Below are 17,411 nucleotides of genomic sequence, written 5' to 3'. Positions count from 1 at the left end.
CTTCTTCTGCAGCAGATGATGGACAGCAGAAGCCTGTTTAATCTATAGTACTCTGGTTTCCAGAGGTTTTGTAATAGTTCTCAGATATTGCCATAGTGAACACCATCTAAACAACAGACCAGCTACAGACACGTGGGCCCTCTGGATATCTATATTTTAGATAAGTCACAGCAAGTCCTCTGGTGATCTCACTCCTGCTTAGCAGACACTTGGCCCAGACTGGAGTCCACAGTGCAGGTGTGCCACTGCCTGGGGTGCCAGGATACTCACTTTATAGGACACCTGAGTTCAGTTTACAGTGGGAGTGTAAATCCTGACTGTATAGATACATGTTGTATAGAAATCTGAGGAAACAACCTGGGTTGTTTATGACCAAAACAGTAATATCACACTTCTCTACTGATAACACTCAAGATACAAAACAACAGCAACAAAATGGCTAGCCAGAAGTTCTAGAGAATAATTTAAAAAACCCTTATTGATCTTACAATCCTCAACACACGGAAAAGCACACCAAAGCAACCATAATGTATAAAATAGTTTATTACTATAATAAATAAAATTAAACTTTTTTTTACAAATATTATTTGTGCTTGTTTAAAAATGTTGAATAGGGATATCATTAATGTAGGTGCCTGCATTTGTAACTGAAACATTCCCAGACAGTGCGTATACATACATACATACGTACACTCGCTGTCTATCTACTGGCAGCTGCTTCGCTGACCACAAAAATAGTATCTACTCGTTCTCTTTTTCTAGTCATGCTTCATTGAACAAAGTGACAAATGCAAAGAAAAAGAACCAAGAGTATTTGGTGGATTTCTGAAAGGATAAAAACAAGTGAAATACATTGAAAAGCGCCAAAGCAACTGCATTAACTGCATATCAATAAAGTGTCCATGCAGTGGTGGCTAAATACTGAAACGCAGACAGGTCTCCAACAGATGTACAAATATTGATTGCATGTAGGTACAATAATATAACACATTCATTAGAAAACTTGGTATTTCTTTATATAGCAGTTCATCCTGATACAAGATTATTGAACTTCTTTCATCTACAGCTAAAATGATTCATTTTCTATGTTAGTGGTCACAGATTCAGTGGGAAGAAATAAAAAAAACCATTAGCTTTTCAGAACAGTTAGTGAAAACCCCAAACTGTTTTGTTAACATTAGGCATTTAGATCCAGTTACAGAGATGTACTGGGATTACACATCAAATATGTTTACACAACACTCAACAATCAGCTTGAAACAAATTACAGTTGCAGGTAAATTCACATTAGCTGTGTGGAACTGTAAAAAAACTCTTTGAAACAAACACTTTTGCAATATGACAGGTTGGCTCCCTGATACACAAAAGTGTTTACATAATAGTTACGTCTCTGTTTTGTGAGGGGAGAGGGCTATTGGAGTAATTCATTATTCTAATAAGAAGGCAATAAGTGGAGAAAGAGATGTGATTACCAGCAAGTGATTTCCATTAGATTTAGAAAGCTAATCAAAAAGTGCTTCATCTTTAGGCAACACTGTAAATACTACAGAACATTAAGAAGGAAGGACAATGGAATCACAGTTTGAATTATATCACTTATGAAAGGGTTTTAAGGCTAGATGTTGGATATATCTTATTGCAAAAAGCTTTATTTTTATTTAATTGAATCAAATGCTTGCCACAACAATGTGGTCAAAACTATGTCAGATTGGAGGATACAGTAACCTACTGTGCCTCACCTCAAATTCCTGGAGCTTCCCCTGCACAGGACTCCCTCTAAAAGGTTTGTGTTAATGAATCACAAGTGCAGCTGAAACACAGACTTTGTTATTGCCAATACACCCACAGGAGACTACATGGAAATGAAGAATTCAGTAGAAGACGCTTTTTGCCACCTAACACCAGGACAAGAAAGCAGAGGTGCAGCAACCATGTGTGTCAGTGAGAAGGAGGACAGGCTCAGCACCTTTGAGACAGTCCCTAGTACCAGGAAAAAAGCAATCCACTTATTCCCCCATCTCTCTTGCAGGAGAAGCCACTACCAGGGCAGCTTAGCTTCAGAGTTACTGGGAGTAACAAAGAGTGGCTTAGGAGCCTTATTCCCACCGACTATGGTAAAGATTTTCCCAATTTCACACGTATTTCTGTTTCCTGACCATCACAACGCTTGACAGATCTTCTCTCACTCACAATATTCGCCAGACTAACAGTATAAAAGAGGCCAACTAGAGAAACCAAAAGTCATGGCCTTATAAGTTCAACAGTTAACAAACAAGATACTCAGTAGGACACTGAGTGGATGTCTACTGGGAAGATTTAAGCTCCCTCTTGAACTCGAATCATTAAATGAGGGATGTGCTTTTACTTAACAGAAATGCAATCCATAGACTTCGCTATACATAGAGATATATATATAGATGTGTATGTACACACATCTGCGCAAGTGTAATACACATTGTTGTTTAAATAGTAAAGACAAATCATGTATTAAATTCTTTCACAGACTGGTTAAGATTGATTGAAAATATATCACCAGATATTCACAGTAAATATCTTGCTCGGTTCATTAAAGTGAAGTACTGTAGAAGCAGAACATCACCTTCGAAGCTGTTAAACAGGGTGTTCACTGGGATTCAGGGCAGCACTGTGAAAGAGATTTAAAGCGAGAATGGTGTTTTTAAAAGTATACATGTAATACCAGACAGAAGTAAATGTATCTGAACACGGTAGGGGTGAGAGCTGGGTTTTGCTTTTTTAATCCTGTGCTGCGTATCGGTATTCTTTCTAACAGTTTAAGTGTGAACTTTTAGAAGTTCCCATTTTACCAAGTCATAACCCAGGCTCTTTCTCTCAACTACCTTCCTTTGACTGAAATCTAATTCCATCATAGAGTAAAAATGGAACACACCATATTTTTTAGATTAATACAGGTTATTTAGCAGACTGTTAAATGGCAGAAGCACTATGCTAGAACACAGTTAAAACTGAGGCTTTTTGTTTTTGTCTTTTATAGTATGTACAAGCATTTGCTTGTTAAGGGGCAGAGTCTCATGTTCAGAGATCATTCATTTCTAACCTGGAAAATAATTTAAGTGAAATGGTTTAACCAATATGTAAAGAGAAACAAAAGAAAAAGGAAAAGCTGACAAATAAAATGAAAGAACAAGTAACAATTACGGTGGGTATGCACCCTGTCCAGCCGTAGGCATCTGAGTGTAAGGCTCAAGGAAGAAAGATTTGTAACACGGGTGCGTTCAACCACTCTCTAAAGGAGACGTGCTGCATCTGCAGAGCCCAGGCACTACAGCACAGGGCCAACTTAGTCTGAGGTTCAAAGGAGCAATGTCCCATAGCGAGCAAGGTTTTGCTCTTTTTAACCACTTGGTAACCCAGGGAATCCAAAGACCAAAGCTCATCCTAGACAGAATTATTTTTTTTTAATTCTCTTATGACATATACGCATTATTGAGGGATGATGCAGTCTCCTACAACTGGTTTTAGCACTTGCCAGTTCATAAAATCATCATAAAATGGGTCTGACCACTCTCAGTGCTGACCTGGAGCAGACACCCTGAAGGAGTGTAAGGAGTAGAGTTTCTCTGGAGTTTCATGACTGTAACAAAATCAAATTTGGCCATAATCCTCAAAGACGTTAAATTCTAAGTGTAATTCCAGAATATATTACAGTCTTTGAAGGCTTTACAAATGGATTATAAATGGCTTTATAGGCCTTTATACTAGCGTTATAAAAGCCTTACAAATGGGCTCTGTGCTGCACCCACCTGTCATCAGACAGGGAGTGGAGGGATACAATATCCTACTGGACTTCAGGCTGCTCTAGAAGCGCCCCAGCAAATGGGGAATTGGCTTCATTTGTTCACAGGTGTGGCTAATTATGGGGCTTCTAGGCCTGACCCTGCCGTGACTCCAGGCTTGGGCAATCAGCAAGATCAGAATAACCTTTAATACATCCCTGAGGGCACACAAAAATACCACTAAAAAACATCAACTCAGTATTAGCAACAAAGGGCCAGGTAATCTCCAGCTGCATGTTCAGGACTACCTCTGCACTGCAGTGCTGGGAATATTAGGCATGTTCTTTGGAGGTTACAAACATCTCCTCTCTCATCCACCTGGCATAAGCTAATTTCCATATTCATCCACCTGCAGGTATGATGAGTGTCACTTTTGCAAAGTGCTTGCTAAATTCAGCAAGACTTTCAGTCTTTCAAAAGTAGCATAATGCTGATGAGCAATTTGCCTGGATTAGGAAACTGGCTCCGAGTCAGTGTCTAAAACCTTGCTGGAACTTTTGAGCATGAATTATAAATCCTTGTACACCTGTGATTTACTTAGCCATAATTTCACTATCCAATGAATTTACTGACCGAGGAGACTAGAAAGAAAAATCACTAAATCGTTTCTCACCGAAACCATTGATGTATGGATTTCTTATGGCAATCATGCCATAGCTATTACAGGTAACTGTTGCCACTTACAGTGATTAATGCACCAAAGACACAGGGTGACTTTGGTAAAAGAGAGCCTTCCTCAGCACTGCGTGTCTGCAGTGCATGACTGTAACAGGCACCAGTTACCACTAGAAAAATCTAGACACGGAACCAGAAATAAATTAAGGAAATGGCACCTTGGCAAGGTCACCTCCCTACTGCCTTTTCTGGCATGAGGGGAAAAGGTGACCTACAGATTTGATCCCAATAGCTCTTCCTCAGGAACATTTCACTCCTTGGGTAAGAATTCACAAGCTGTGGGCACTTCCATACCGAACCAAGACATAAGATCATCGAAAGCCAACCTTAAACCAGCTGCCTCTGGACCTGGAAAGCCTGGTGCTGTGCTTGGAATAACCAGCATGTGTGAGAGCAGGGCAGTTACCACAGGAACAGATACAAATACAATGACTTCAAGACCTGAGCCAGTAGCTTTGCACAGCACAGCCTCACCACTGTGCCGGTTCATCAGTGGACCTCACACTTCCCCAGGGACATCTGACACAGTTCTGCATTGCACCGTGCAAGTATCAGGTCACCAGAAGTCCTTTCAAATGGGTCATTTTTCTTGCCTCTTCCTTACTTAACATGAACAAAAATCTTCCCCAAAAAATAATGGGGTTTTTTTGTAAATGACTTAGTACCATGGAAAAAGAATGAGACTTAACTACTCCCACGTTGTGTTAAGACCTATTGCCATTAAAAATGAAAAACCAAAAAAGTGTTGCACCAAGCTTCTGTGCTCTAAGCTACTGTTAAACAGTGAACATAGTGGATCAGTGGAGAGAATATACTATGAATATACACCTATATCCCAAGGTGATGACCCAAGCGATGACATCAGCTATGCTACCCTATCTAATGAATAATGAACCAGTAGTTTTGGTAAAGTGCTTCAATCTTCCTCCAAAAAAAGTTATGAAAATATAAGTTTTGGAAACATCTCCTTCTTTAAGAAGCAGATCTTTTTGTTTCCTTGCTACAATAGCACTTGTATACAGTAAGCACTGTATTTCTACCTCTACTATCCATTTGCTTACTAGCAGGATTAGATCAGGAACGATACATCTGGATGTAGAGAAAATCTTTAGAGGTTTTGTGAAAGCCTTTGGCTACAGTGAACATTATCAAAACAGAAACTTCAGAATAATAATTTATCAAGAATTAAAAGAGCAGATTCATAGCAAAATGAGGACATAAATGCCACAGTATATTTTCATGGGGATGCAAATCTGCAGGACTTGTTATTGATGTTCAGTAGGCTGTGCTCAAGTACACTGCACACCCAACCCTCTGTTCTCTGGTGCCCAGAGTTAAAAGCAAAGGTAACAACATTCAAAGACATCTGAGACGCCTGGTAAGATTTTGAAACCCAGTACCCTTGACTTAGTGAACGGGAATGTGGAAGATTCCACTTATTAACAGACCTGAAATACTGTGGCTATTGGTGAGGTTAAATGTAATTGCTTTAGCAATATGTCAGTTTGCAATTAAAAATTACCATTTTTTTTTAGCTGTTTAGCTTTTTAGCTGTTCTTTGACTACCCAAAAATAACTTCAGTACTGAGTAGCACACACTCTATTGAAATGACATACACATCTCCTACTGTTCTTTGCATTATTATAGATATATGAAAATATCCTGTGACATTTAAGACATTGTACAGTTGACTGAGACTGTGACAGCAGCAGCAAAAAAAAAAACCAACAACCCACCAAATGCTGAAAACAAGCACCCTGGCAAGAGCTTATTCATATAGGCAAAACCCGAGCTAACGACGTAAGGCATGCTCCAAAAACCTCAGAGGTCACCTGGGGCTCACGGGGGTGGCTGCTGCTGTCAGAATTCTTATTCCAACATGCCGAGGGAGAGAGGGGGAGCGAGGGGGAATGGGCACCAACGGAGAAAAGAAAAACTTTAGAAACTGTACCCTTGCTGTCAAAAAGGCTTCAGAGTCAGCTGCCATCTTGACATGAGGTTGCAATTCCTGTTACCGTACCTTTTTAGACACAGGGAACATGCTTAGTGAACTGGTCCCTCACTCGTTTTCAAGAAAGATTAAATTTAAAATGTTAGGGGGGCTGTTTGTCGGTTGGTTTGTTTGTTTGTTTTTAAAAAGAAACACCTCAGCTAGCTCCAAACACGTCTTTTTCTGATTCTGGAGACTGGGGCCTTGATATTTCAAACAACTCCTGTGGCGACTGGGAGCTTCTTCGTGAGGTTAATATCCTAAGTATCTCAGCGAGCTGTTTTTCTATATTGGTCATTTTTGTGTTTAAAGCCTTAATGTCCTCCTTCAGCTCGTGTTTAACTTCTAGCATGGTGGCTTGAAGAGTCTGTTCTGGTATGGGATAAAAGGAATGCTTGACCTCGGTGAGGACGGGGCTGCGGTCCTGCGGGCTTCTTGTCTCCCCGACGTTATCCAAGCGCAAGTCACTTTTTGTAATGCCGCTGTCACAAGAGTCCGTCTTCTTCAGGGTAGCTTCTCCCGAAGCTTTAGTTCTCTCTGGTAAAGTCTCCATGGACTCTGCTTTGGAGACCTTGTTCCAGTCTTCACCTTTCCCACAGGCCTCTTTGAACTTGGCCCAGCCCTTCCGCCGGGGGTAGTCCCCCGACACTTTACATCCCGTGTGCTCCGATGTCGGGGCCTGCAGCTTGGCCTGGTCGGAGGCCCCCGAGGTTGAAGCAGACTGGTAGGACACGGGGGTGGCCGGGCTCTCCCGCACAGTCACAACGCTGGCTTTCACCACCGCGCGGGAGGAGGAGTGCTCCCCTAAAACGTTGCCCTTCTCCACGTCCAGGTCATCCGGGTCTCTGCCCCTCTCTGCCGCCAGCCGGGCTTCCTTCTGCTGCCTGAACCTCTGGAACAGCCGGCGGACGGGGTGGTCCGGGGGTAGGATCAGAGGCGCTTCGTTCTTCCTCTTCATTCTCTCCTCTTCTTCACGCTTGACATCGCTGATTTTCCGGAACACAATCTACAGGGGGAGAGAGATTTCACTCTGTGATTAACTGCACGTTTGTTGAGGGGAGAAAGTTGCAGAGAAAGAATTATTTGAAATAATTTATTTGAACTGACAAATGCACAACCTCTGTGCATTTATAGCAACATTTTCAAGTGTCTTATCTCGTGTGGAACATGGCTTATTTCATTATTTAAGAGCATACACCATCTGTCTTATAACACCAGAAAGAAAAAAAAAATGAAGAAAATTATTTCTCCCATTTTGAGAGGTCAGCAAGGCAGCACGATTGTAAATATAATGATCCCAGAAAGTTACTTGTTCTATTTTGTGTTAAAAGTGACTTCTTAAATTTGTTTTCCTGACTCCATGATTTAGCACCAAGTGTCTAATATTACAACATTCCCATGTCTTACATCAGTCTCAGCCCAGAGCTCACTCACTACATGCCATGCAAAAGGTATTATTTTAGTGCAGCTTGGCCATTAATGGGGTCAGTACAGCAGAGACCATTCTGGACTCCCCAGCGGCAGTTTGCAAAGCACTTCTTGCCCTCCCTTCCCACCCCCCCCAAACTCTCTTCTAGAAGCAACTTGCAGTTTAGGGATGAGGCAAAGCTCGAGGCAGTCCCATGATTAAGGGTACAGTGGGGAATGGGACCTGTGAGACAAGGGGAGGCTGCTCGTGGCTTGATTACTGCAGCAGATTGAACAGTTTCACATCTTGATTTATTTCTTTATTTGTATGGAGAAAGGGGCACTTTTACACAAAGAAACAATAATTTTCAACCTACTCTCCTAATTAATTCCTGAACTTGTAGGCTAAGCAATGTCTGGGAGCAGCCCAAGGGTCTCACGGTGGTGATGACGGCCCACAGTGCCCCCGTACAACCCCAAAGCACAGCAAGGCAATGTTTCTTCCCTGGACATGATAGCAACACATCGTCTTCAAAAGCTCCATGCATTTCACATTGGCAGTGGTATTTTCCAAGCAAAAAACTCCAGTAAGGTATTAAAGGAGCACCTGTAAGTGGTCTGGTTTGAAAATGCGAGGTCCCCTAAGCTGAAGTTTTCAATACAGAGTATAAAAGATGTAGCCCCCAGCTTCTACTGATTGCTGATACCTAATCTCTTTAGCTGCTTTTGGGAAAATCCACTCAAAGTCCTTACACTCCAATGCAGAAACAACTTTCAGATTCAATTCATTATTAAGAAATGTGTAAATAAATCCGTCCCTCTGCTGCAGACAGATTTAAATTAAACTAAACATAAAAAGCCCTGCTTCACTGGCACACACAAAATGCATGTTTCTCCTGACTCCAATGCTTCTTGACAGTTTTGTCATTGTGAAGCAGGGAAAAAACCATCTTAACACTGAGTCTTTGGAAGGAAGAAGTTGTCAGACTTGGCAGCGTTTCCCAAATACAAAAGAATAAAATTAGCAGAAAGGATATTTTATTTCCAAGCTGCAATTAGGAAACTAAATGTGAGATAAGAATAAGAAAACAGGGTACGTGACAGTATTTTTTTTCCCCAGGAAACTCAGTCTGCAGTGAGCTCAGTAGAAAGCGGACAAAGCAGCATAATCCTTAGAAGTGAAAGAATAACGCTCTTACTCACTGGGAAGGGAGAATCAATACAATGCTCCAGGCTAATGGCTGCCCACACACTGGCAGCCCCCACTTTAATTGAAGGAAGATCATCAGCCCAGCATTAGGGTGGCTGCTCTGCTGGAGCCTGGCCATGCCAGCAGGGTCTCAGGGGGTCACTCCAGCAGGCAGCTGAGGCTGGCTCTGGTGGCACTAAGCCCCAGCAAGCCCACAAAGCCAAGGCAACTATAAACCAGGTTGATTTGTCTATGCAAAATTCCGTCCCCAAGCCCACTCCTCTCCTGAAGCTTGCATGTTTGCTCTTGGTGTGGACATCCGTGTCCAGCACGGCGTTATGCCAGATGGTCACACAGTTAACCACGCTCATGTCACTTTGCACATGAGCATGTCTTTGTACGTGAGCAGTCTCCATCTGACCTGTGGATCTGGACTGCATGCTTTCCTTAAATGCTGAGAAGGGGAGTATGACTGGGTGGTGCAGTGGTCACCCTCGCAGATGTCACCAAGGCAGGCACCTAGGTGCCTGAAAGAGCTAGAAGCCAGGCTGCTTCGAAGATTCCTTGTCTTGTCCAACCCCTGCTCCACACAGCCTGCTCAGCAGCTTTTCTGGTAAGCACTGGAGTACCTCCTGCTGTTTTATAACATAAATGGGTAAGTTATTTGACAGAAGTTGCTCCTGCTACAGCACCGTACAGGTGGGAGGGCAATGGAGCAAGTCTCAAGCAATAACGTGCTAACAGCCTAGCCCAACCAATACTTGTACTAGCCATTGCATCTCATGCAGCTGCTAGCGTGGTCTCCATACTGGAGTACACGAGAAGCAAATTTACCACCAAATGCAAAAAGGCAAATGCCGAGAGACAAGCCGTTGGTCGTGCTTATCTCCCCGCAGCCCCCGCTGCTTCCCACTGCACCGCCCAGAGGAGCCTGGCTGATGCTCAGCAAATTCGGCTGCGGAGGAGCTGCCGTCAGCTTTCCCGCTGTGTGGTGGTCGGCCTCAGGGCCCTGAACATACCTTCACTCCTGTACCTTCAGGAGATCAGACTGCAACAGACACAGGAACATAAGCAGAGGGAGCAATTACCTAAATGCTGCCTTTGCCATGGGTAACCGCTGCCGCGCTAATGAGACCCCTAATTTCCATTTTCCACATAAGGCCTTACACCAGCTACAAGGCAAGTACACCACAGCAGCCAACACCTGCATGAATCCTCAGGTCTCCCATCGTGCTTGACATCTTTTCTACGTATACATTTATGTGACAAGCTGCACTCATGCGTTGCAAATCAAACCTACGCACGTTTGCCAGGGGACACAGCCTCCAACTCTTGGGCTGGCTTCTTTTAACTAACTCCTAAGACACTGGATAAATACGTGTCAGAGAGCAACTTGCCTTTGGGAAGCCCAGGCAAAGCTGTCACTGGTCTCCTTTTTTTGCAAGCTCCCCAAAGCCATATTTTCTCAAGACAGCGCTGTATTTTTGTATTAAGCAAAAGTGTTATAACTATGCGAAGCTCAGCAGTAATTGGAAAGACTTTACATAGCTGCATTTTGGATTTTTTCCATCTTTTTTAAGATTAAATGCAAGTCCTTATCAATAAAAATACAAATAACTGTCTTAAATGGACTGCTTTCTTACAATCATTAGGGAAAAAGCAATTTTTAAGTGGTTTAAAAGCTTCAGCAGCATCCAAAGTATTCAGAAAATGTGGTTGTTATGCTGATGTATGTACACCTGCTCCCACAAGGAGTAAGAGTTCAAAGGAAAAGAAGGTAAGTTTCATTTGTTATAAGGAAGAGAAGTCTGGACCTACTCAGCAATTTTCATGCAAAATTTCATAGGGCTACAAATGCAGATCTTAATCAAACTTAAAGCCCAAAATATTATGGCAAAGATCCTAAGACAGTTTTTAGGGCAGTTGGTCTTTCTCGCTCTCTACAAGCATTCATTTTTGTCTGGGAAGGGACAGTCCTTTGTACCCTTAAAGTCTATGTGCCACACAAACACAAGGGATGTCTGCTTTACAAGCTATGTAGTTCTCCATAACAACACCATCTTTAAGACCTAAGCACACAGAAAAAAATCTAGTGGGAGCATTTTAACAGTACATGACAACCAAAATAAGGACAAAGAATGTGAACTGAGATAAAATAACTAGAAATTTAAACACTAGGCCTAAAAGTGCATACTTCACACGCCCAATCTCAAGTCTTGTTTCATAATTCTGTTTTTATTAAAAAGGTGCTGAATCTTTTAGCTCCATGACAGAGTCTTCCAAGCTGCCAGAAATGTGAGTATTGTGGGGGTATCAGCCTAGATTTGCTAAAATCTTGAAAAATAGCTCTGCTAGGCACAGATTATTGCAATCATAAAAACATTTAACTGAGACATGCAGCTATGATGACTCAACAGCAATTTTAATTTTGGACAATGCACTCAGAGAAGTGGGGAACTGCACTGACACGACCTGGTGCACTCCTGCATCCACATGTCCCACTGACCGATGACAGCACGCTCCCTGTGGCCACACTCCTGGACACGTCCTGTGCATGAGCTGTGTCCAAGGAAGAAAGATGGGGTTACACCCAGCATGTTTCCCTTTCCTCAGGATTAACTAGTTGTGAAAGTGCCACAGTCTCTAGTAGGTTTTGGGGAAGACTCTGCCTCTTTTTAATCATCAAAGGATTTTCAATCTGTATGTGTAGAATCAATCTCTTTGGAGATTAAGGTCAAGATTTCTCCCCAAAGTATTAAAAAATTATGTGGACGTAAATGAATACTTGAAATATCATATTTGGTTGTCAAATGCGGAGCGCCCAGAAACTGTTACTTGGATTTTCTTGTGCTCAGCACTTAAAAACCAAGCGTCATTTAAATAACACAACATGGACATTTGTCATGAATATGACCTCCATAATTTCTTTATGATCAGACCAGAAGAACAGGCTGCAATGTGATCTCCAGCATAAGGCAGGCCACAGGATTGCTCTGAAGGAGCGGTTGCCAAAGGGAATCGTGTTACAACTAGATTGTATCTTTTAGAAAAACATCCAGTTTGATGGCAATAAAGAATACATTATCACATCTTGATAAAAGATTCCTGCAATTTTTGCTTCAAGACTGAGTTTGTCTGACATCAGTGACATTTCTGTTCCCTGCTCCCTCAGACACTTAAAAATTCACTTTTAGAAACTGATTCTAGAGTCCCATGTTTAAAAATCTCTGCAGAAGTATTACATTCAGTCAGTTACTACTATGAAAGAGTGAGACAATAGTTTTACTGGTATGAAATAGGCAAAGTTCACACCTGTGGAATTTTCAATTTAACTCTAAGCTTTTCAATTTTAACTCTTTGGAGATGTTTGAATTATTTCCTACCTTCCAGCATCTTTAGTAGGTGGTACTTAGTGCTTAAATTCTTACTCTTGCACAGAGCTAGAATACGTAGCTGATATAGTTCCATGCAAGGTTCCTTTTAGGAAGTCAAGTAGAACAACTAATACTACAATGAGTCTCCAGCTGTTTCCGTCTGCTGGCTCACTCTGTTACCCACTGCTCTTCCCATCTCACTACTTGCACTGAGCTGATGTTTCTCCAGAACTATGCAGCGTAGCTCCACATCGTTTTTCTTGAGCAGTAACAAGAGGGCAATGGGCACAGCGGTACTCACTTTGTTTCATGAAGACATTTCAGGGAACCTATGCTGAGTTGGCCATTAAAACTGAAGGCTGCCTTGCAACAAGATAAAAGGCTGAAATGCTCAACAACAGCACTATCACATCTGACCAGATACAAATATAGATGTAGTAATTTAAGTGCCTACTTCCTTTACACAAAGACAGGGATGAGGGCGTGAAGAATATGACAGGGGTGTATAAAATCAGACATGGCATGAACAGGGGTAGGCAGGGATTGATTATACAGTGTCTTACCCAATATGAAAACTACAGCATCAAATGACAGCAGGAGCAGTCACATACAAACCAAAGACAAATTCATGGTTTCATCATCTGAATGTATTAGACATATGAAAGATGTTAATAAAGGATGTTCTGAATGCAAAAGGTCTGCACAGATTCAATAGACCAGGCAAATACTTGGTAGAGAAAGTCATTGAGGGCTACCAAACAGACAACACTGGTATCCTCATAAGCTAAAAATAGTTGGAAGCTGCAAACATATTTGTAGTAACTGCCACATAGGAACATTTTGTTCTTATTGTCTCCTTAGACATCCCTGGGCAATCCTAAATAACTACATAGGCCAAATCTGGAACTGCCATCTCACTCACTACTGAGGAAACATACCCTATAGAGGTGATAGAAGAAGTGCCAGAGGGAAAAGCATGAGAAGAAAATAAAGACTCAAAGACTTGAGCCATAAATATCTGAGCAGGCTGTTCACCTGTTTCAGACAAAGGTTTACTCTCGTTGCACCCATCACTTGCATATAGGGAGAGGCAGGACCAAGGAGCCATTAATATGTAGTACCATGTAGATTTGACATCGCTTTGGAGCTTGCGTGGTTCAAATGAAACGACTGAAAACCGCATGTTGTTTTGATATAATAGTGAAGACCGCTTGGTGCATGTGGGGAATCAAGAAGTCCACTGTCTCTCGCTACTCTTGTAATGAACAGCACACTGAGGGGTTTCACCGCCTCTGAACTGTTGGTAGCACAAAACGTAGTGGAATGATGCTGCCTGCCAAACCGTACCAAGTCACGTCCTTTAACACTCTGCGCACTCCCAGGAAGGTAACCGACAGCAGCACAAGGCAGAAGTACTCTGTATTAGCAACTGCATTCTGGTCTTGTTGTTAGCTGATTGTAAATGCAACCACTGTGCCAACACTGCATGAGACAGTCCTAAAGATCAGGGGATGCTTCATTTAAAACACATTATGAATATATTGAAAACCTTATCCTGCATCTGAAGTGGAAAGAATCTTTTGGTCTTATGTAAAAACATCCAAATTTCTTTTCAACTTTGATTTGTAAGAACTGATCCAAGACCCACAGAAATTGATAGAGATACGGATTTCATCATGTTTTGAATCATTCTTTCATCATGGAGTTACAATTATGAGGCTCCTAGACACAAAGCCTCTGCTATTATTAGCTCCGCAGGCGTCCCTTCTTTCCACCTCTGTAGCATGCACAAATACTGCAAGATTTGGCAGGTCTTCCTCAGCATTAACAGCAAGTAGCATAGCAGCATTTTTCTCTGGTGCTTAATAATTCTCTTTCACAGATACAGAAACATCCACAGAGTCTGGAAGTGCCAGATACCATAAACAATTAAAAGCTTAAAATTACTTCATATGGTGCTCACAGAAAATGGACTTAGGTGTGAGGAAAACAATCACAATTAGTAGGCAGTCCATCTAGCATCTGCCAAGAACTGATGAAAATATCTTCAGGCTCATGTTAGTCCGGTGAAAATTGGTTCCAATCTTTCTTTTTTTTTTTTTAAAAAGAAAGCAAGAGATAAAAAAAAGGAAAGAGACAGAAGGCTTGACAATAAAAACGCTTTTGATGCTGATGTTAAAGAAACCAAAGCTGCATGAGATCAACAGTCTATAGTACATATATCCTGTAGCAGTGTATTAGCAGGTGTCAGGGAAAATGGTGGAGAAAGGAGAATATGTCTTTTACAATTACATGGGATGGCTTGTTAGAAAGGAAGGAATTTCTGGTCCTACCTTCTCACAAAATATAGGATCAATATTTCAGGCTTGTGAAGCTTCCCATCAAAATCTAAAATGAGTTTTGCTTCCATTATTCATTACCATAGAGAATTCCTGGGTTAAATGCTGGTCTTAGTTGCACCTCTGACATGTAGAGGTGTAGATGTGTGAGAAGGTATACAAGTACACAGGTCACATTTATGACAGGTGAGAGTGCAGATGCCATTATGCAGTTCAAGTTTCAAGGCACAATCCTCAAAGTCCACATTCCTGTTAAAAGGCTGATGCAAATTACCCAGTTTGTAGTCCCATGTTGTTTGGCTTTGACCCTGGCTTTCAGCAAATGATTTGTGCATGGGAATTAGGGCCACACAAAAAAGCACAAGTCTGCACTAATGCTGCAGATGTCAGTAAGTTCTCTTTAGATTTACTGGCTACAACGGCAAAATTTGGTTTCTGCTTCTGAAGAGTAACAGGTTTCTCTCCGGTTAATGTCACATCCCTGCAGAGCACTCCCAAACATTGTGTTTTGAGTGATAATCTGAAAACTCAAAGCAAACTCAGATTTGGAAGTTCCAATCAGTGGGGCCGTAAAGGAGTGCTGGTATCAGGAAACCTCAGGTACATACCTGGGCACACACAGCCCAAGAGCCCACATGTGGATGGGACAGCCCTTTTGGATGTCCAGGAAGTCTTTGTCCTGTGGGGAGTCAACCCAGCCCTTCAGACAGAGCAGTACCTGCTTACTTTCAAAAAATTAGACTTCTGTGCATTGCTGGATCATCAATATACAAGTACTGGGAAGAAACACAACTTCATAATTTAATGAGCATCCACACTATCCAAATGAATAGAGGTAACAAGGTTTTTAGTCTATACAGAACAACATCTGGGCCAACTGTTACTGTCATGAGCACCATCAGCTTCAACAGTACTGAAGCTCTTCTCTGTGACAGCATATTTTGTAGCCTAATTACAAATTCTAGAAATACTGACTTGAATATTAGTGTTTAATCATGTCACCATTATTTATTTAGAAGTTCTGCACAACTCAAGACTCTACTCCTTTATGTCAAACTCCTCATTCTAATTCATGTTTACAGGCTATGCTAGTGTTGAGAGAAAAGGGAAAACATTTTACAAAAATACCACTGAAATTAAGACAGAATTATATGTCCAGAGCAATTAGTGGAAATAATAGACAAAACTTGCCTGATCTACAACAGATCCACTAGCAAGTTTTGAGGCATCAGATGTCTGTTCCCCAAAACAGGCTCTAAAACATGGTCATCAATAAACTTAGACAACACCACAACTAAAACTGAAAACCACACCATTGATACTGGTCAATAGTTTGGATAGACATTCACAATTACAGCACATTACAGCTCATTTAGCAATTTCCTTCACTAACTTATTAAAAGTATAATATGAAAAAGACTGAAATATATATTGCTAAAGATCTACTTGAACTTCATTATTTCTGAGAGGAAAAGTAGCTGTTACAAGCAAATAGCTGGGGTAGTCAAAGGGCTTTGGGGAAATTCTGTCAGATCTCAAGCGGGTTCTCTCACCACTTGAGAACTACTATGTCCGTCAAAACATGAAATGTTCTGTAGAAACTTCTTGTTTGTAGTAAATGAGGAGAAAATAATGCTTCTGCTTCCTGCCTGCCAAATTTCAGCAGTTTCCAGCAGCAACACCTATAAAATATTGTTTTCATGGGGGGTTTTTTGGGGGGGTGTGCATGCCTTTTTTTCATTTTTAAAACATGGGTAGCTTTTGTATCTATGTACCCACATCAGATACACAAACAGCTCATATAGGCTCATCTTTTACTCCAGATCAATATACTACCCTCATTTTTGGGCAGACAACACTGACTCAAAAATTGCTTTAAAGAGAATCCAAAGCACAGCAGGAACTTACCTGTCACCTAAATTACAACTATACAAAATGTCACATAAACTGTACAACGTGCCTTCTCAAGAGTCAGAGTTTCCCCAAGCTCTCTGTGGCTTGCTGCCATTTACCAAGTGTTTCCTGAAAGAAATCAGGCAATTTGTGTGAGTCAAGGATTTGGGATTATTTTCCCCCCTCAATTTCACTTGAGATCTGAAATGGATGCAGGGGTTGTAGAGCTGAAGAAAGAAATTATGTGTTGAGATAATAGTTAAATTGTATAGTTTGTTTTCAGTGATTACATTTCAGGCACTAGCTTGCCATTAAGATATTTTCCTCCTAGCCAGTGTCTCTCTTGCGTGCACTTTTTTTCCCCAGCTTTCATTTATCTGCTTTCTCTCGTTGGGCTTAAAGCGATTGACAGGTATTTTACTTTCCAAGAGAGTATCAGATATATTTTCAAATGCATTCAAATCAATCAGACGCCATCAGTCCCAAGAGCTTACGAGTCATTCAGCTACCTTGGAATGCCCACTCACAAACCAATCCACACAAGCACAAAGCTCAGTGTCCCTGATGTGCAAGACTTGTGCAGCTCTTGAAATTATAAACTGAGAATTACATTAAGCTCAACTGAAGTTCCCTGCATAAATTGCCTAAGACAGTATGAACTCTTCCTTAAGTGTCTTGTCTGAGCTATCAAGCTTAAAGTTCAGCTGTAATAGTGAAGAAAAACAAAC

The 17,411-nt window shown here is 41.4% G+C and overlaps 1 protein-coding gene across 3 annotated transcripts in view; it reads right to left on the bottom strand.

Annotated features, from left to right (window-relative positions):
- Positions 1-595: 595 nt before the first annotated feature.
- Positions 596-17,411, bottom strand: part of KCNH1 (potassium channel, voltage gated eag related subfamily H, member 1) — a 174,714-nt gene continuing 157,898 nt past the window's right edge. The window contains exons 10-11 of one of the 3 annotated variants that reach the window (XM_014951310.1): positions 6,324-7,487; positions 596-2,644 (exon numbers count right to left, since the gene is read on the bottom strand). In XM_014951310.1, coding sequence (XP_014806796.1) covers positions 6,639-7,487 — 849 coding nt within the window. In that variant the 3' untranslated portion in view covers positions 596-2,644; positions 6,324-6,638. Of the gene's footprint in view, positions 7,488-17,411 lie in introns of all 3 variants that reach the window. The other 2 variants (XM_014951311.1, XM_014951312.1) reach the window with 2 other exon arrangements.

Source organism: Calidris pugnax, unplaced genomic scaffold (genome assembly GCF_001431845.1).
Source record: "Calidris pugnax isolate Ruff unplaced genomic scaffold, ASM143184v1 scaffold24, whole genome shotgun sequence".
Taxonomy (NCBI): domain Eukaryota; kingdom Metazoa; phylum Chordata; class Aves; order Charadriiformes; family Scolopacidae; genus Calidris; species Calidris pugnax.
The sequence above is the reverse complement of the archived record's forward strand: the minus strand, read 5'-3'. Positions and strand labels throughout refer to the sequence as shown.